Raw genomic sequence first — 21,505 nt, forward strand, 5'->3', positions numbered from 1 at the left:
TTGTTTCAAATTTTATTTATATGATTCATTTGACAATAAAAGCTACTCAGGGAAAGAAAGTTTAAAATGTTTTTGGCATACACTAACAGTTAATATTAATGACCACCTTATGAGCAGTTATTCTAATTTTATAGATACAGAAATGGAATTCAGAGATTAAATAACTTGTCTAAAAATACACACTTACTATCCAGGGAAGCTGGTATCTGAACCTCTCAATCCTTTGTATCCTTAAATCCTGTACTTCAAAATTTTTTAAATAATTTTAAAATTGTTAAAATAATACCACCCAAATATTAAAACTTCATGGAACAAGTGCTAATGGTTAGTAAACAGGATATAGAATCATCTTCCTGAAGTCCAATGTGAAATGTCCCATAACCAAGAAATGACCCTCTCTACTCAAATGCAATGACTTGAGTAGGGACAGCACTAAAGTGGTTACTAAAGGTGGTTGAGACAATGGGATGCCTACTGTCACACAATTCCTTGCAAGGGCAGCATAGTAGACCCAGTGATGGCTGTCCAGATAGACCCTCAAGGAAGGATCTGCTGCCCAGACCTGCTGTCTAACTGTGGGAGTGTGGTCAGCTGACAGCCTCTAATTGTCAGCTCCTTCATGGACAGCCTCATTGCAGAGTGATGCCTTGCCAAAGGCCATACCCTTAGCAGGACAGCCCACATCTGGGTACTAAGTGAAAAGGGCATATAAAGACCTGGCTGCTTCAGTCTGGTGCAACTCTGATGGGCAATACTCACTAGAGCTTCCTGCCAGGTTTGAAGCTTTGTCAAGCATGCAGCACTGTTTGACTTCTGCCCATCCTACTTTCCCCCTTCCTTAAATTCCTTGCATCCCAAACTCAACCTTAGCGTCTACCTCCCAAAGGTAGGCATGTGAGATGAGACTAAAACATATTGCCAAGAAAAGACTGTAGTCCTTGCAATGTACTAGGTTTGGTGGGAACCCAATAGAAACAAGAGGCCAAACCTGCCCAAGGAGCTCATAGTCTCCTGACAGACACAGATAAAAACTAGTAAATAAGTTCTACCTGCTACCATCAGGAGGGATAGAAAGTACAGGAGTTGGGGGATACTATGGGTGTTGGGTCAGGAAATTAGCAAAGGCTGAAACATACCACACAGGTTAGATGGAGCGGGGGGACATGTGGGGCTGGCATGTTCGTGGTGGATAAAATGGTGCATGCAAAGATGTGGAGGAATTTCAAAATGACAGGAGAGATTCTGAAGAGGGGAAGGACAATAGATGAATTAGAGAGGAGGGCAGGTACCAGATGGAACACATGGGCTTAGAAATTGTCAACTGTAAGCAGAGCAGTGACAATCTAGTGAGTATTAGAAAGATGGCAATATGGATGGCATGGAGACCAGGTTTCAGGGTGTGTGTCCTGGGACAGGCCAGAACAGGCAGCAGAACCAAGATGGTCCCAGTGCCTTGGAAAAGTCATACTTTTTTTCTTAGTTAAAGATGATGCTATCATTCAGTGTCTGAGACCAAGAAGACGAATGTATTGCTTACATAAGTCAGGTAGAGCTATGGTGGTCAGACATAGTTTCATTCTGCACAGCAAATGCTGACCTGACAAGGGACTAGGGATTTGGGGTTGAACAGCTTACAGGGATGGGAGATGGGTTAATGTCAGTATTAGAAACATAATTTGTGTTGGATTCATAAGTAGATTTCAAACTGGTAGAGAGTAAAGAAGAATGGAGAAAAGGAAGAAGAGAAGGAAGTCTGCAGGAAGGGAGTGAAAAAGAAAAGAAGAAAGGAAATTAGTTGATTGATTCATTTGCCAGGTTTGAAAGACTGGACCAATACACAGCCAGGATTCTCACCTTCCATGGAGGCATCCCTGGATGGCTTGTCAACCTGTGATGCTTTGAGCTCATGAGGCAAATCTCACCCTCTCCTCACTCAGCTGTGATACCTCCAGCCTACCCTAACCCAATGGTTGGAGTATGCATTGAGGTACAAAAGAATCCCAGACTGGTCAAAGTACCTGACAGCTCCAAACTGAACTCGTCCCCTTCACTCCTTGTTCCTAGCAGCTAGTCTCCATTATCCCACATTGAACTCCCACATTCTTCCCTCTACACCAATGGCCCTCATCCATAAAGGCACAGTACAAAAAAAAGCATAGTAGACCACTTGAACTTCCTATGGCCCTGTAGAATGCCTAGAACCCCATTCAGAAGACCCTGGATCTTTGAAGACAAAAGGTTATCTGTTTAAACCATGAAACTCTCCACTTGAGTTTGGCCTAAAACTGATGCCCAGTGGCTACACTGAGACCATTAAATAAATGGAGCAGCACACAATAGCCAGGAAATGGGGAAGGTGAACATGATCTAAAAGAGAGCTCCCTTCCGCCAAGAAAAAGGCAGCAGGTGCCAAGACAGCAAGGGATGCTTCTGAAACCTTCTATCATCTCTTCAATTTGTACTGTGGTGGGAGAGACTTTTAGGACCTTGCTCAATCAATGCTTTTATTTTAGAGATGAGATGTAGCCTAAGAAGAGAAGTGTTCAGCCCACAACACCCTGGTAACGGGAAGCCAAGACATCATTTATGTTCTGTTTACATTTTTAATTCTACCCCCATAGAAAGTTTAAAGATTACAGCCCTAACTGGTTTGGCTCAGTGGATAGCACGTTGGCCTGCGGACTCAGGGGTCCCAGGTTCGATTCCGGTCAAGGGCATGTACCTTGGTTGTGGGCACATACCCAGTGGGGAGTGTGCAGGAGGTAGTAGATCGATGTTTCTCTCTCATCAATGTTTCTAACTCTCTATCCTTCTCCCTTCCTCTCTGTAAAGAATCAATAAAATATATTTTTTTAAAAAAGATTATAACTTACGCTCTTGTGCATTGGTACACATACTTTCTTGTATAGGCAAGGTAATATCTTTAAGTTTGTCAAAATCACGTACATGGATAGTATTGTTTTTATTCCCTGCCATAATCTCAAGTTCATCTTGGTTGGCCTTATCTACACCCACTGCGTAGATGACGATGCCTTTGTCTCTTAATTTTGATGCTGTGTCATTGAGCAAGTTTCGGTCATGGGATTCCCCATCGGTGATGATGACCAGCATCTGCTTCACATTTTGCTTGATGCGGCTGCCGTGTTCCTCCGTGAACAGGATGTTTGTGTGATCGAGAGCCCTGGCAGTGTAGGTATTTCCACCGGCGCTCCTGCGCCTCCTCAGATTCTCAATGACTCCTGATCGGTTTGAATATGTATTGAGGTAGAAGAGAACCTCAGGCTGGTCAGAATACTTGACAGCTCCAAACTGAACTCGGTCCCGGCCAACATCCGCTTTATTCACCAAATGGACAGTCAGGTTAATCATGCTTTCTTGCTGATGTGGAAGTATGCTGCCTGAGTGATCCAGCACGAACACAACGTCCAGCCGTCTGATACTTTTACAATCTGAAAGAAGAAGGAAGCAGGCGTCACAAACTTTCCACAGGGTGTTCTACACAGACAGCTGAGAAGGGGAGCAAACGAACATTTGCCATGAGCCTACTGTGTGCCAAACACTGAATCTCAGTTCGTGGAGGTGACTGTTGCCATCTTACAGAGAAAAAACTGAGGCTCAGAAATGTACTACTTTCCCAGCTCATGCTTCCAAGGACAAGTGTGCCCTTATCTATATGACTCCACTAGCGGTGGTTCTTATGCCACACCACTCTTTCCTACCTCATTAGCACGTCTCATGCCTTTCGCTAAGCAGGCTTTCAACTGGAAGGAAATGTCAGAAGGTAGTTAGTTCAAAGTCAATATGATGGTGAGACATGACTGATGTTTGCCAATCTGGTCTGCTGTTTTAAACAGCTCGGGGGCTCTTTGTATAATCTGGGATTTTTATCATATTCCTTCTGGCTCCGGCTACCTTCTGATAGGCAAACTTTCCCATGTGTACCACACCCTCACCACATTTATTTGTGCTCCTTCCTCTGACCTCCTGAATTACAACTCAGAAAAGGAGTGGACCCAAGCTGGGGTAAATGTAAGGCTCCTCTCACCTCATTCCTAGCTCTAAGCCCTCCTTCCTGCACATTAGAAGCTAAGTGACTATTCAGGCTGGGTCACCAAAGTGTGGATTTTCTCTCTTCTCTTTCCCTTCCCTCAGTAACATAAGCATCTGCTTTCCCGAGGTTGGCTTTCTCCATTTTCCACCTGCCTATCATGCCTGCAATTCTTATTACTGGCAATGAGGTCTCAAATTTTCAAGTCTAAGACTCTGTGGGTGAGCCCAACCTATGTATGTAGGAACCCAGGGCAAGAACCCAGGTTTCTACAGATATAGGAACTGAATCATAAATATTTATCACCAGGCCTAGTCAACAATGAGATTGGTGACTAGTCATGACTTGATAATATTTTAGGAGTCTTTCTAATGTATGAGTCAGCTGAAATTTCACCTTACGCTATAGACAGGGCCTCCACAAACATATTTATCAACATGAAGAAATGACAGGAAGAGTCCTGTGGATTTCAAAGGTGGGGCTGTGGTCTTAAGGTAAACCATTCTTAGAATGTCTCTCAACATTACCAGAATCACTGTCATTCTTAGAAAAAGAAAACACTCCAAGTAAGTTGTTATGAGAGAAATCTCAACACCATTGTCTAAAACTCATAGTTTATACTGATACATCTTATTTGTTATCTTCCTGAAAATTTCAAACACAGAATTCTGAAGTATGAAGCCCAAAGGAGATCTCTATGTTGCCAGGGGAACAATAAATAGCAAATTTATTAATACTTTGGTTTGTTCTCTTGTATCCAAAACACAGGTATTTTTAGTCTTAGATGTGGACTTATTTCTAGTTCTCATTCAAGAGTCATTAAAGTTGACAGGCTGAAACTGAAGGTTGCTCCATATAATTTGAAAAGGACTACAATCTCTAATAATAAAAGCATAATATGCTAATTAGACTGGACAGCCAAACAACCTTCTGGACGTCATTCTGGACGTCCTTCCTGACGAAGCCGTGGCAACGGGGGCTGGGGCAGAGGCAGTTAGGGGCGATCAGGCAGGCAAGCAGAGCGATTAGGGGCAATCAGGCAGGCAGGCAGAGTGGTTAGGGGCAATCAGGCAGGCAGGTGAGTGGTTAGGGGTGATCAGGAAGGTAGGCAAAGGGGTTAGGAGCCAGTAGTCCCAGATTAGGAGAGGGATGTCCTAAAGCGGCAGTCAGACATCCCCCAAGGGGTCCTGGATTGCAAGAGGGTGCAAGCTGGGCTGAGGGACCCTTTCTCCGTGCACAAATTTCGTGCATGAGGCCTCTAGTTTGTAAAATAAAAATGATGATTCACCCAAGCAATCATAAAAAAAGGTAACACATTAAAATTTCCCAAAGTGATAGATACATGGACAGGCAAATGTAAAATATCTAGCTGATAGAGGTTCAGAATAATAATGTGAAGTAATAAAAATACACACAATATCTTAAAATACAGAGGGGTTGTTGGGGAGGGGGTGTTTAGGGTACTGAATTTGATATAACTTGACAAATTTGTATTTCTTATTACTTACTGCTTAACAATGGTGTAGAAACAATTCTGGAGAATCATTTGGTATTAAAAATTGGCTCTGGAAAATCTAGGTATGCAGGTACTAAGGAGTTGAAGTTTACTGTAAAATTCTGCAACCTTCTTGGAATGTATTTGAAGTCACCAAAGCCAGATTATTTTGTTGCCAAAGTAGCTGACAAAGCTGTTCATCAGGAATATCCTTAGAGGTCATGGGTGTTTCAATATAACATAGATAACACCAAAACGTAACACCAAAGTCCAGTTAGAGGCCAAGGTCCAGAGTACAACCCACTGTTCACCCCACTATAAAGCCAACAGCTCACATCCTTGAGTCCTGAAGGATAACAGGGCCACTTACCATAACGAGCACACACTTGGGAGAGAAGTTTACTTTCTATGTCCTTTAGATGATCGAACTTCTCAACGTGGAAGACCAGGCTGCCATCCCCACTGATCTCCTCCAGCTGAGTCCTATTGGCACCGTACACCCCCACAGAGATGATGATCACACCCTTGTCCCGAAGAGCTCTGGCAGGCTCTCTCACATCATCCTGTGCTTCTCCATCCGTGATCAGGATGAGAAACTTTTTGACTCCAAGACGGGCTCCCTTGGGATGGGTGAAATATTCACCTACAAAGGTTAGTGCCTTTCCGGTCAAAGTGTTTTGGCCAATGAAAGACATTCTGTCTATTGCATCAGAAATTTCTTTTTGGGTAAAGTATTTATTAAGCTGGAACTCTTCCTTACTATCATCACTGAATTGAACGACACCAATTTGAGTTTTGTCTGGACCAATTTGAATATTAGCTGACACGTTCCTCATGAAGGTTTTCACTGTCTTAAAATTTTCCTCTCCTATGCTGCCAGAGCTGTCCACCAGAAACATGATGTCAGCCTTCATGTCTTCACATCCTGCAGGTTATAAAAAAGATCAGAAACAAGCTGGGCTGACAAGCTTCTCAGAATATGTAGAAACAATAAATCATAAATAAATGCATTAATTAGAAAACATGGAAAATTAACTCCAGCAACTGCTATTGCTTTGAAAAATTTTATGCACTTCTTTAGCAAAAGTCTGCTGACCAGAACCTTAAATCAGAAATCCATTGAAGATTATCCAGGAAGTTTTAAGAAAGAAATGTAACTTCCAAAGTGTGTATTCATTTATTCACACATGCATGCATCATTCATTTATTCATAATTTATTCATCTTATATTTCTTGAAGTATATGAAATGTCAATTCTCAAGCTATCTGTTAAGGATGCAACAGTGATTTTTTTTAAAAAGTAATCAGAGAAAAAGTAATCAATTTCCTACACTCCTGGGACAAATATTTCAATGTTTCAGTCTGAAAAAAATTAAGTAGCCCGGCCAGAATGGCTCAGTGGTTGAGCGTCCACCTATGAACCAGGAGGTCACGGTTTGACTCCTGGTCAGGGCACATGCCTGGGTTGCGGGCTCAATCCCTGGCGGGGGGAGGGGGGGTGCAGGAGGCAGCCGGTCAATGATTCTCTCTCATCAATGATGTTTCTATGTCTTTCTCCCTCCCCCTTCCTCTCTGAAATCAATAAAAAAATATTAAAAAATTAAATAATCTTTACATATTAAAAGTGTGCCAGTGTTCAGGGCCTGCAAGAGATGTACTGCAGCTCCTCACATTGGTCCAGGACCTCCTCCCTTGAGAGGACCTGAGCACAATCTCCTTTATGTTTCCTGAAACTCTTTTACTTCTCTTGACATCAACCCCAAAAATCGTTGGAGACTTTTACTCTTCTACTCTAATACTAACCTCTGTCCACAACATTTCCTCCCATAACAGGGAGAACAATGAACAAAAATGTGATTTAGGATATTGTTATGAATGCTACTAATTTGCTTACTCATGTTACTTTTTGTTTGAGTGACTCAGAGAAAATTCCAACACATTTTTAACTTTTGTAAGTTCGAATAAGTGAGAATTCTTTTCTTTTCCTCGCCAGTGGGCAGCTTAACTGACTCCTGCAATAGTACCTTTTATGTAACACTTACTACACAAGGCACTCCTGTAAGTGCTCCACATGCATCATTACCTTTAAGCTCCACAACAAGGTTACACACAAGGGACCAATGCAGGTAGACAGTAAGGAGCCTGTTCCAGGTCCACAGCTAAGTGATAAAGCTGGGGTTGAATTTGGACTCTTTTACTCCAGCATCCCTTCTCCTATGCCTCTCAGTAGACAATATTTTCATGTGCTGATACTAGCAATCAACACATACCAACTTCAGTTAGTGAGTGGCTACTCTTCATAAGACAAATAATAGTCAGGTACAGGAATTTGAACATTTGTTCTTCCTAACTTTTGTTACCTAATTTGTTCAGAGCAAAAATGCATATATGCATTATAAATAAAAATAAATAATAGTTACATATCTACTAGGATATGCATTCGTAATAGAGAAACAATGGTTGGTGTGTATTATGCTAAACCGATAAGAATTCCCCGGTGTAGGTATTATCCTCAGAGGAGGAAGTTTGAAGCTCAAGTAGAAAAATGAGTGGAACCCTAATTTACCTAAAGCCAGAGCCCATTTTCTTTCTGCTGTACTCATCTGCCTCAATGAGTGCATGTGCATACGTGGGCATGCGCACACACACACACACACAATAATCTCTTACACACCACAGCAGTGGGCTTTGTCAAGGCCACAACATTCTTAGCAACCTTCTACTTCTGACTTTCAAGATGCCCCAGGGCAGCTGTCTAGTATAGAGAGATTCCCCAATCTTAGCAATTGGTTTAAAGTAGGGGGCTGGTCCAGCCAGTGTGGCTCAGTGGTTGAGCATTGACCTATGACCCAGGAGGTTGTGGTTCAATTCCCGGTTAGGGCACATGCCCAGGTTGCAGGCTCACTCCCCAGTGTGGGGCGTGCAGGAGGCAGCCGATCAATGATTCTCTCTCATCATTGATGTTTCTATTTCTCTCTCCCTCTCCTTTCCTCTCTGAAATCAATAAAAATATTTATTTTAAAAAAAAACCCACAAAAGTAAGGGGCTGCATCCTTTCACAGTGATGAGGGAAGTTAGCAAAATGTTAGCCAGAGAACTGGTCACATCACCCCATGTCTCCACCTATCAGTCTGGCTGAAGCAACTAACAAAGTGCAGGAATAAAGCCTTTTTTGTTTTGCTGACCTTTTTCTATGCAGATGCTGCGGACAACTTCATCTTTGATGCTTTTTAAAGAATCAAAGTTCTGCCCAAAGTTAACCCTTTCTTCTTTCCCAGCAATTTGTAGCAGTTGTATTTTGTTCACCTTCCCAATGCCAACAGCATGAGTGGTGACTTGCTCAGCCCTGACTCTGTCAGCAGGTTTTAGGACGTCATCCCTAGACTCCCCATCCGTCAGCACAATAAGGTGGCAGGGAACCTCGCTGGACCTGTGCTTCCTTCCCTCCTTTATTATTGGCAGCATGAAATCCAGGGCTGCCCCAATGTCAGTGTCGCCGTAGAGCTGCTGGATACTTGAAACAGCCTGTCTTAAGGCCACTTCATTCGTGTAAGTATGGATATCAAATTCCACTCTCTTCTTATCCGAATACTGCACAGCCCCAATGCGGACTCTGTCTGGGCCAATGCTAAACATGTCGATCACCCCCAACATAAATTTCTTGATTTGCTCAAAGTGTTTAGGCCAGATGCTGGTTGAGCCATCGATGAGAAAATAGAAATCCGCCTCTTTTGTATCCATACAGCCTGCAAAAAATAAATAAATAAATACATAAATACATAAGTAAATAAATAAATAAAATAAAAAATGCAAGTGTGTTCTTCATTAATTATAAACTGGAGAGAAATTTGCAAGCAGGTTTATAGAGGAACATGAGGCTTGAGGGTTCTGAAGAATGAGTGCACTTCAGAGCCCGTACATTTCAGTGAGCCCATTCATGCCCATTTTCTCCTTTGCAATTTGCAACCCTCTTATGAGGAAATGGAAGCAGAGCGAGGCCCAGTGGTTTGTCTAAGGTTAGGAACAAACAGCCAGTAAATTAAAGAGTAAGGACCACATCCCAAGTCTCCAGGCTCTACGTCAGATTGTTTTCCTAGTACTGACACCCGCCTTTTATTTTATTTTTTTAAAATATATCTTATTGATTTTTTACAGAGAGGAAGGGAGAGGGATAGAGAGTTAGAAACATCCATCAGCTGCCTCCTGCACACTCCCTACTGGGGATGTGCCCACAACCAAGGTACATGCCCTTGACTGGAATAGAACCTGGGACCCTTGAGTCCACAGGCCGACGCTCTATCCACTGAGCCAAACCGGTTAGGGTGACACCCACCTTTTAAGACAGCTATGTCTTATCGTTTCTTGAGAAACAGGGTGGGGCAGATGACCTCCTATTCTTACTTCCCTAGTAACCTCCTCTTCCCAGAACAACAGGACAATATATTTAAAACTAGAACCAGGTCATATTATGCTTCTATGTAAGTGATGTACCATTGCATTTAGAATTTAAAAATAAAAATGTGACCTGATCTTCTCTCCTGCTTTCCTCTCTGATCCTATTTCCAACAACTCTTCATCTTACTCATTGTGCTCCGGCTGCACTGGGCTTCCTTCTGTACTGTGAATGTGCCCCAGGGCGTCTGCACTTGTCCTCCTCTCTTCCTGTAATGTTTTTCCCCTAAAGATTCTCATGGCTGGCCCAGTAGGTGTGGCTCAGTGGTTGGGTACTGACCCATAAACCAGGAGGTCCCCAGTTTGTTTCCTGGTCTGGGTGCATGCCTGGTTATGGGTTCAATCCCTGGGGGGGGGGGGGGGGGGCGGGCGGCGGTGTGGGAGGCAGCTGATCAATGTTTCTCTCTCATCCATATTTCTCATATTTCTATCTCTTTATCTCTCTCTCTTCCTCTCTCTAAAAGTCAATAGAAATATATTTTTAAAAAAGATTGGCATGGCCGGTTCCTTCTCATTTCATCATGGATGTGCCAACCCAAATGTCTGTTCTTCGAAGACCTTCTCTTCCCCTCCAGCTAGAGTACATTGATCATTGTCTTTCCTGTATCCTTACCTATTTTCCTTATGATACCCATTACTTTCTGAAATTCTCTTATTCATTTGCTCATGAGCACAGCCTGTTTTCTGCCACCCAACATCAGCTCCATCAAATCAGAGACTTTGCCTAGTTACTCTGCTTCTGCCCAGTAAGCCTGGTATATCATAAGATTTCAAAAAAAAAAATTGTTAAAATAAAGAACCCTCAGTGTTCCTTCCTTCTTTGAACAGATTCTAAGAAAAAGTGCTTTAACTTTCCTAATAGTCTATGTACAACTCTATCTAGCCATTCACTGCAATCGGGTAGGAGAAAAAGCATTCTTTAAAAATCTAGGTTATTTATGCAATTATCTGGGTGAATATGTGAAAAGCTCTTTAAAATATAAGACAATTTAGTCATTTCAGAAATATTTTCTTTCTTGACAGCTTCTTGGGAATTTATAGCTATTAACAGTTCTTCAAGCTATGGGGAATTGATTCTTAAGAAATCAGAATACTGGAAATAAGTTTGACCCTGAGAATTTAACTATGAAATCATCACATTAAGCATTGGGGCAGAGATAAGCAGTTATCTGCAAAAGACAGGGTTGATCCCAGGCCAGCAAAACTTGACAGCAACCAGAATTAATTGATGGATATACCTAAGAAAGAAGAATTAGGTGTTTTTCAGAAAGAAGATAGCGGTGCTCAGTGATGAAGGAGAGAAAAACATGAGTCACGGTGGTTATCCATGGCAATGCCCATCCAACCCTGCCTGGATCTGGAGTGTCCTATATACTAGCCACTAATCACATGTTGCTATTAAAATGTAAACTTAAACTATTTTAAAGTTAAATAAAATTTAAAAATTAGCTCTTCTGTCACACTAGCCACATTTCAGGTGCTTAACAGCCCCATGTGCCTGGTGGCTATCAAACTAGACAGTGTAATTGTAGAACATTTCCATCATCAGAAAACATTCGATTAGAAAGTGTTGAAGAAGAATGTATCCCCTGACTCCAGGACTCACCTATACAGTTATATAGAGAGGAATAGATAGACATGTAGGTTTATATATTTGATTTAAAAATAGAGACATCCACCCAATTGCATGCCACTAGACATTTCAATGATAAAACTAACTCCCTTGCTGTGATCCCACAACCTCTGACCATCTTGATGACAATTCGGCTTCTCATTTGGCATGACTATAGGGAGAGAACGTATTCTCAGAGGACATGAATGTCCAGGTGCCTTGGCATTGGTAGTTTTCACTCAAAGATATTGATCACTCTATACATTGATCTCTTGGTTTTGCTCATGTGAGTCTCCCCTTGAGTTAATGAAGTTCTAGTTAATAAATTAAATAGTACAATGTGCCAGATGTGGTAGATACAGCATGACTAAGTCCATATAGATTGCTTCTCTGTATTCGACCATTTGAACGTGACAAAGCTTGCCACCACCCTGTGGTCCATGGCAAATTCACTAAAGTAGTGGTTCTCAAACATCACTAGCACGAGTTTGTTGGGGAGCTTTTTAAAATGCAATTTCACATAAACCTTTGTTTGGCTTCTGAAGAACCCAATCTAAGTCAGGTGCTGATTTTTGAGAGCTACTGAACTAATAAGATGTCACCTACTGAGGTTTTATGAAAGATAGCCATCCTTTTGGATGGCCCTTGTACTAGGCTTGGTCCCATATCTTCCCACTGAGAAATGCTATAATGACAATAATAGCTTTTTGTCACATCATTGCAAACTCCCTGAGACCACAGTGCACATCCCTCCTATGCCCAAATGGTTGGTTCTAGACCAAGGTGGCTGCCTTTCTGCAGGATCCCCTATGGTCACTCAGGAGGTAATAGCAGACTGGTTTCTTTCTGCTGTTTTGCAAGGTGTACATGCCAGAAAATCCAGGGCTGGCTCAGGGTGCAATCCTTAAACCTTCAATTGACTGGTCTGAGTTTAAATTAGCCTGTAATATCACCGTTCAGGTATAATTATTTTCCACTTGAGTGCTGCCAAATTCCAGTTCCAAGTGTTTGGAAACATTTTATCTGAGGAGTAAATGTGTGAAGACAGCAGATATCCCAGAATAAGATAATGTCACATCAACTATCTGTTGGCATGTACCTTTGAAAAGAGCTCAGCAAAACTAGAACAGATTCACAAAGCATCTTAACTTGAATATCCTTCACTTAGAAAGATGGAGGGGAAAAAACAATTTAAAAAAAGATTAAAAAGCAAGAAAATAATCATGGTTGTACATAAGGATGATCCCTGCCAGACTTTTATAAGTAAAACGTTTGCAATGACTTATATATCCAACAATTTAGGATCTGTTAAACGAACTATGTTCTATCCACGTGCTGGAATATTATTCCCAACTTTAAAGGAATGCTGCAGAAGAATATTTAAGGAAAAGGACAAAAGTGCATGATACAGGTTGATGAGAACGTGGGTAAGGCAGATAATAGTGGTTACCCCCAATACCCATTCTCTCCTTCTTCTAAACTAACTGAACTCCCAATTTTCATCTCGGTAAAAATTTCACCTTGGCTGCCCCAAACAAAGGCTACATTTTCAGACTCCCACTTTTACCAGTGAATGTGACATGTGACTAAGTTCTGGCCAATGGCATGTAAACAGAAATGATATATGTAATTTCTGAGAATATTCTTGAAGAAAAGGAGGTGGAAGCCTGCCTTTTCCCTTACTTTTTGTTGTTGTTGCTTGCTGGCTGTGAATGTGATGCTCAGAGCAGTTAACCTGGACTATGATCTTGGCAGTAAAGGCCATAAATAGCGCACACAAAAAGAGACAGGATCCCTGACACTGTAGTCTACCACACCAGTTCAGAATGCTTACACTGGGGCTTACTTATGAAACACAAAACTAGTTTTAGTTTGTGTAAAGAATTGTTATTTTTTCCTTTCATTAGTCACACCTAAATGTAATTGTAACTGGCATACCAAGTAACCTAAAAGTCAAGAGATATAAATGTTAAAAATGGTTTTATCTGAAAGATTACAGACTTTTTAATTTTCTTCTTTATATTCCTCAATACTATTAAACTATGACATGATTAACACAGTTTAGCTTTTTTACATTTTTTTGAGGTAAGATTTATGCACATGCTAAAAAATTCAATGATTTTTAGTGAGTCTAAAATTTTACAGCCAGCACCAAAATCTAGTTTCACAACATCTCCATAACTCCTGAACTTCCCTTAGCCAACTGCAGTCAGTCCTCCTTCCTGCCCCAGCCGTAGGCAATTACTCATGTCACTTTTATAATAAGAAAAGTATTTTCTTAAACATACCCGTTTTTTCGAGATCCATTTGTTCCGATCGAGTGGAAACTTGGGACCATATTTCATTCTGGACCTTTTTCAGGAAGTTCGTACTGTAAGTTTCCAAATCTGCATAGGACTTCAGCATGGAAGACGTCTGTCTCGGCGGGTAAGATGCTATTTCTTCTAACTGGGTACTGTTAGCCCCTTCGATGCCCATGGCAAACACAGTTACGTCCTCCAGCCGAAGCTTCATCGCGGCCTCGCGCACCTCGTCGTCTGAGGCTCTGTGAGTGACCAGGACAGCGATCTGAGGCACGCCCTCGGCCCTTCTGCTGCCGCTGGACTTTAAGAAGCCTTCTCTCCTCAACTTCTCAATGGCAGCCCCAGCATTGGATTTCCCAGTCCGGAGAGAAAGCTTCTGGATTTGCTCCTGAAATGCAGATTGATTTGTGCTTGACTTCAGAAGAGAAACAGCCTCAGCCTGATTGCTGTAACTCATAAGTCCAAGCCGCATGCAGTTGTCCTTCACATCCAGGGACAAGGTAATGTTATTCAGGAAGTTCTGCAGGCTCCTTAGATTTTGTCTGGTCCCAACGGACTCATCCACCAGGAACATGAGGTCAGCCAGTGAATCTTTCTGACAGGTCACGGGGAAGGACACTACGGAGAGAGAGAGAATGCATGAGAATTAGTCCGAACCACCAGCCCAGAGTGAGAAAGGCAATTTACAGATTGCCAGAAGGCATTACTGAAATAGAGGTAGTCATGATAGATGAAGTCAACACCGCTTCCTTTTAATAAACAGAAGATAAAAATTCAGAACAAACTTAATAGGTCATTGGCTTCAGAGGCTTTGCAATGCTATTCCCTCTATCTGAAGAATGCTTCTTACCAATTTTCCCATCACCCCCCCACCACCACCATGATCTTCATCACCACCATCACCACCAATATGACTACCACCACTACCACCAACTACCACCATCAACAACCATCAACAATAACAACCAACCAACCACTACCACCCCCAACACCATCTCCATCTCCAAAACCATCACTACCACCTCTACCTTCACCACCGCCTCCTTCACCACCATCATTCTCAAGTGCTGTGATACAGAGATGAGTTAGAAATGCTCCTGACCTTGGGGGGCTCACATGAGGAGGACAGATAGCTGGATTATACTATTTCAGACAGGAGTAAGTGCTAGCAAGGAAATAAGACAGGTGACTCAAATGAGTTGCTATGCTGGAGATGTGGTGTGGGGACTAACTTTTCTGAGACATAACAAATCTGGGAAGGCCCTCTTTGAGAGGATCGGATTTGGGTAAATGAAGAGAAGGATTCAGCCACATCTTGTTCTGTGAGAAGAAGAATTCTGGCAAAGGAACAGCAGAAGGTGGGAATAAGCAAGAAACTCAGAGGTGCTGGAACCAGTGAGTGAGAGGAACAATGATGAATGAGGTCAGAGGGAGGTGGGTACCAAATTGTTAGGACATCACATGATCTTATTTAAATCTTTTAAATATCACCCCAGTCGCTGAGGAGAAAAAATGAATTCAGGGATCTCAATTAAGAAACAGCTGTCATAGTCCAGAAAAGAGATGATGGTTCTTAGACAAGGATAAAAGTTGATAAGATAAATTAAGGGTAGTTTTGGAGGTAGAACAGAGAAGACTTGGTGATAAATTGAATGCGAGTGTTGAAAGACAAAGAAGAAATGATGAAAACTCCTAGTTTTTTGGCCTGAGCAGCTGAATGGATGTTGGTGGTGTCTCTTTGCAAGATAGGGAAGAACAGGTTGCAGGGAGAATTCAAGAATTCCATTTCAGACATGCTAAGTGTAGGATACTATGGCAGATGCCAGATAAACAGTTGGTTATATGAATCTGGAATCGAGGGGAGAGTACACCATATGCACATAACACTCCTGCTCTAAGCACAGGTGGAGGAACCACAACTGAAGAAAGTGTAGCCAAGAGATAAGCTCAAACTTGCCAAGAACTACCCATTAGGAGTGGGAGCTCTAGAAGCCAGATGGCACATTTTACTTATCTCAGTCCCTAGTGCCTGTGCCAGGTGCCTAGTGCCTGGTGGGAGCCCAGAAATATTTATGGAATTAAAAGAAATTTTCATAAATCTGCCAATGTACTCTGAACTCCACGCGGTTGGCTAAAATAAACCCAAACATGACTGTCCAGGTTAGTGTTTATTTGTAAATTATTAAGGATAGTAATCTGTGTGCCAGATAACATACAAGCCATCTCACCCGTATCATAAGGTAGTCACTATTATCCCCACTGTATAGGTAAAGCTCGGAGGTTAGGTAACTTACTCAAGGCCCCACTGTACAACGGAGGGTATGCCCATCTCTGCCTGGCCTCATGCTAAGGATATTGTTCCCCTTTAGTATCGCTATCTCTTAATTGACAAGCATTTATTGGATACTTACTGTGCCTCACACTGTGCCAGGACTGTGAGGGAAAGAGAACAGACGAGGATCTTATTTCCTTACCTGTAAGATTTTCATGTAATCACTCACTAAGAAATAGAACAACAACCCTGGCTGGCTGGTTCAGTCAGTTAGAGCCTTGTCCTGAACACCAAAGGGTTGTGGGTTCAATTCCATGTCAGGGCACATACCTAGGTTTCGGGTTGAATCCCTGGTCAAGGAGCATATGGGTGACAACAGATCGATGTTTCTTTCTCTGTCTCTCTCTTTCTCTCCCCGCCCCCCCCCGCCCCCACCACCACACACACACTTTCGCTCACTCTAAAAATCAAAGTTTTTTAACAAAAGGTAAGAAATAGAACACCAGCTCATTGTCAGGCACTATTGCCTCAAAGTACACAGAGGTAAATAAATATAAGTTGCCAATTCTGCCCTCAAGGTACTACCAGTTCAGTTCATTGGTGGGGGACCAACACAGAAGCGGGTAATGATACAGCATGGGAAGTGCTGCTGTCATCAAGTGTGCACAAGGAACTGTGACCCAAAAAGAGAATTGAATGGAAAACCTTCCAACAAAACATGGTTGAGACTGCATGGTTGAGATTGAAATGGGGACAGGGGAGATGCAAGCTGTACCAAAGCTAGGGAGTGCAAGAGGATTCCTGCCAGAGAAAATGACACAAACAAAAGGCAGGAGTAAGGAAGAGTAGACTATGATGTGTAGAAATTTTCAGTACTTCAGTCTGGCCAATTACGAAAACCAGAATAGGAGGTGGAAGAGATGAAAGTGGAGAGACTCAGATATGATCACATGGGGACTGGGCACCACTCCGCCAAAGGCTTTCTAACCTTTGCTATCAGGGTCAGCTGCTCTCTCCCTATACTGAGTAGCTTCCTTGATGATCTGCGTCATGTTCTGGGAAAACGTGCTGAGGTCTCTGACGGTCCGAAGGTTGACATGGAACTGAGCCGTGGCCATGGCCTTCAGGTTCTCCTCAGAGGCTTTCTGCAGCCCCACCGAGATGATCCTCACCCCGTCTTCCCGAAGAGCCTTGGAAGCCTCTTCCACGTCATCCTCGGACTCGGCCGAAGCCAGGACCACCAGAACCGGGGGGAACAGCTTCTTGTCTCTGCCGTTTGCAGGTCCAGAGAAATAGGTCCTGTGAGCCTCCCGGAGAGCGTTCCCGATCCGCAGGGCGCCGCCCATGAACACGACGTTCTTCTTGAGGTGGTTCAACATGGGGTTCCTGCTCTTGAAGGTGTTCAGCTGGAATTCACTGTGGAGCTGGTCACTGTACTGGGCCAGGGCCACGCGGTATTTGCTGGCCTCTATGGGGAGACTGGTGATCACTTTGTTGATGAATGTTTTCACCAAAGGGAAGGACTTAATTCCCAGGTGATCAGAGCTGTCCACCAGAAACACCACATCTGCATACTGAGGGCCTGGGCCTATCAAAATAAAATGACAAACCAAACAAGGGGATTCTTCAGCCTTCACGTTTTGGACCACAGTCCTCATTTGAGGCTATGTCCTAGCTAATGTTAAGGATAACTTTGAACCCTGAGGGAAGTGTCTTCTGGATGTCAAACAAGGGAAGGTGGAGGGTGGGGAGTAGGAAGAGATTAACCAAAGAATTTATATGCATACCAGTATATGCCTAACCCATGGACACAGACAATAGTGCAGTGAAGGCCTACGGAGCGGGCGGGGAGGGGGGAGATTGAGGGTCAATGGGGAAGAAAGGAGGACATCTGTAATACTTTCAACAATAAAGCTAAATTAAAAATAAAAACAATCAAAAAGGACTTCAGTAAAGTTAGCCAATACATTTTTCTTTCTCAACTCTATGCCAGAAACAATCAACATCCCCCCGCCCCTCTGTTTGGATGTTGAACCCCAAAGCCTGATATTGTACTAAAGAATAAACATACCAGAAAGTCTCTGAGTGGTCTGTGGAGTAACAGCGACTTTTAGAAATAGTATCAAGTAAGCAGATATCTTGAGTTGGAAGCTTAGAAGCAGATCTGAGACAAGAATTTGGGGGAGGGCCCTAATTGAGGGGAAACAGGGTAAGGGAAGCCGAAGAGGAGCACAGCAGGATGTCTACCCTTGGCCTGATTGGAGGGGACCCTGGAGTGTCAATTATACTCGAGGATCAATTATACTTTGAGACAAGAGGGACTCTTATTTGTGTTCCCCTATCAATCGCATTGGCTGCAGACCATCACCAGGAATTGAAGGGAAGGAGTGGCAGGTTCCAGGCATAACTTCCTAAGTAAGATGGCTCTGGGAAAGCTGTGAGCAGTTCCCCTGAGAAAGTGGGGTACATCTGTGAGCTGTTGTAAGCAATATTCACAGCAGCTGATGTGGGTGTGGGGCACGGGACTGGTGTACCAGCCTTATAAAGAGTCTGGGCCCGGGGATGCACCATCAACGTCTACTTTGGAAGTCATGATCAGTCACCCCACTCTTGCGATGTTCTGGTAAATGTCTCACAATCGTCTTTCAAAGTAACTCAGAAATTCATCAGGAAATCCTAGGGTAGCAGGAGAGTAGAAAAACCTAGCTTTTATATTCTCTATCTCTCTCTCTATATATACATATAAATATATATATATATATATATATATATGAACCCCATATTCCTTCCCTATTTTATATTTGTAAATGAGAAGGAAGGCAATATTATTTCTATGTGGGGTTCCTTTTTTACCTTTTCTTTAATTTTTAAGGCCAAGATACAAACTGCCGTACAAAACAAATGGGTTAACTTTATTCATAGAGACAGGGAACATTGGGACTTACGTAAATAAATCAATGAATAATTAAAGTTTCTCTATCCAGGTGTAGCATAATTCATGATTTGCCCATGGCTTTCTGTCATCTTTGAGAGATTAAGTTAGCTTCCAACTACAACTAAATGCTGTCTACTTCCATTTTTTAGAAAATAAATAAATTCCCTGTTTCTATTTACTGAAGTAAGGGTTTGTTGAGGCATAAAAAATGTTTACTTTCCTAAATAATAATAAGTATAAAATATACAGGTACCTGGGCTCTGATCTGCCAATGTTTCAGTCCAAAGGGTCAGGACAAATATAATTAGCACGTTCTTCATTTTGTTAGTGAAGGTCTCTTGCTTTTATTCTGTAAAAAATTAAAAAGTTATTTACAATATGAAAAATCTCATTGTATAACAAGAAATAACTACTGGGAAAGTTGGGTTAGAACATAATACACTGCACACAAAACAAGTATTTGTCAAGCAATGCCAAAAAAATAAAAACAATTCATAGATACAGACAACAGTGGAATTTTGGGTCTTATGGTAACTTTATATTTAAAATTTTGAGAAACTACCAAATTGTTTTCCAAAGTGGCTGCAACATTTTATATTCCCACCAGCAATGCATAAAGGTTCCAACTTGTCCATATCCTCACCAATATGTGTTGGCTTTTTTTATTATAGACATTCTAGTGGGTATAAATGGGTATCTTACTGTGGTTTTGATTTCCATTTCCCTAATGATGAATGATGTGAACATATTTTCATGTACTTATTGGTCATTTGTCTATCTTCTTTAGAGAAATATCTATCCAAATAATTTGCCCATTTTTCACTGGGTTATTTGTCTTTTTATTGTTTTATTGTAAGAGATCTTTAAATATACTCTGGATATTGAATTGTCTTGGCACCCATATGATGTGCTGTTGAATTGGGTTTGCTGGTATTTTGTTGAGAATTTTGCATATATATTCTTCAAACATATTGGCCTGTAGTTTTCTTTTCATGTAGTGTCCTTATCTGGCTTTGGTATCAAGGTAATGCCAGCCTTGTAGATGAGTTTGGGAGTGTTCCCTCCTCTTTAATTCTTTCAAAGAGTTTGAGGATTTGGTATTAATCCTTCTCTGAATGTTTGGTAGGATTCACCAGTGAAGCCATCTGGTCCTGGGCTTTCAGTTTTTGATATGATTCAATATCCTTCCTCATTGTTGGTCTTTTCAGACTTTCTGTTTCTTCCTGATTCAGTCTTGGTAGGTTATTTGTTTCTAGGAAACTATCCATTTCTTCTAGGTTATCCAAGTTGTTCACAGTAATCTCATAATTCTTTGTATTTCTGTGGTACTAGTTGTGATGTCCCCTCTGTCATTTATAATTTCATTTATTTGAGTCCTATCTTTTTTATTGAGTCTAGCTAAAGGTCTATCAATTTTATCTTTTTGAAGAACCAACTCTTATTTTTGATACTCATTTATATTGTTTTCCTATTGTTTCATTTATTTCTGCTCTAGTCTTCATTATTTCCTTCCTCCTAATTTTGGGCTAAGTTTGTTCTTCTTTTCCTAGTTCCTTGACATGTAAAGTTAGGCTATTTATTTGATATATTTTTTCTTACTGTATGCATTTATAACACTAAACTTTCCTCTTGGAACTGTTTTTGCTGTATCCCAGAAGTTTGGGTATGTTGTGTTTCCATTTTTCTGGAGCCACTAGCTGAGCTCTGTAATTACCTCTGGTATGGCTAGGTCACAGGTTGTGTTCCCTGGCAGAGCAATGCTAATGGCTAGACTCCACAATTGGGCAGGATTATGGATTGGGCCCTGCAATCGCTCTTGGTCTGGTGGAATCTCAGGCTGTGTTCTCCTACTGAATGGTTCCACTGGCTAGCCTCCGTGTTTAAGCATCCCATGTTCTGGACAGGGCTGTGCTCTGTCACCAGGCAAGGCCACAGACTGTGTCTCAGAGTTGTGAGGTTGCAGACTTTGCAATCAGGCAGTCTGCTAGCCCTGTGGTTGCTGTTGCTGCCCAGGCTCTCTTATTGGGCAAGACCCTCGCTGTATCCTGCAATTCTGGGGGCATTAGGACTAGAGACTGTGCTCTGAGGTTGGGCAGGATCACTGTCCAGGCTCCCTGGTAGGTTGGAGCGGCAGGCTCTACCCTGTGATAGGGTGGGTCCCTGGCTGGGCTTCCTGCCTAGGCAAGGCTGCAGGCTGTGTTTGGCAATCAGGTAGGGCTGGAGGCAGGGCTCCACTGAGGGGTGGTACCACAGGCTGTGCTTCAAGGCTTCCCTGGGTCATTCTTCAGGTTCCCTGGTTATATGAGGCCAGCGGCTAGGCTCAACAATTGGGCAGGGCTACTGGCTTAGTTCCCTGCCTGAGCAGAGCTATAAGATGGGTTCTACACT

The 21,505-nt window shown here is 42.2% G+C and overlaps 1 protein-coding gene across 1 annotated transcript in view; it reads right to left on the minus strand.

Annotated features, from left to right (window-relative positions):
• COL6A5 (collagen type VI alpha 5 chain) overlaps positions 1-19,461 on the minus strand; it is an 83,587-nt gene extending 64,126 nt beyond the window's left edge. The window contains exons 1-6 of the mRNA XM_059663991.1: positions 19,371-19,461; positions 17,171-17,770; positions 13,896-14,528; positions 8,729-9,289; positions 5,914-6,468; positions 2,874-3,449 (exon numbers count right to left, since the gene is read on the minus strand). Coding sequence (XP_059519974.1) covers positions 2,874-3,449; positions 5,914-6,468; positions 8,729-9,289; positions 13,896-14,528; positions 17,171-17,770; positions 19,371-19,437 — 2,992 coding nt within the window. The 5' untranslated portion in view covers positions 19,438-19,461. The remainder of the gene's footprint in view (positions 1-2,873; positions 3,450-5,913; positions 6,469-8,728; positions 9,290-13,895; positions 14,529-17,170; positions 17,771-19,370) is intronic.
• Positions 19,462-21,505: the final 2,044 nt, after the last annotated feature.

This window comes from Myotis daubentonii, chromosome 14 (genome assembly GCF_963259705.1).
Source record: "Myotis daubentonii chromosome 14, mMyoDau2.1, whole genome shotgun sequence".
NCBI classification, from domain to species: Eukaryota; Metazoa; Chordata; class Mammalia; order Chiroptera; family Vespertilionidae; genus Myotis; species Myotis daubentonii.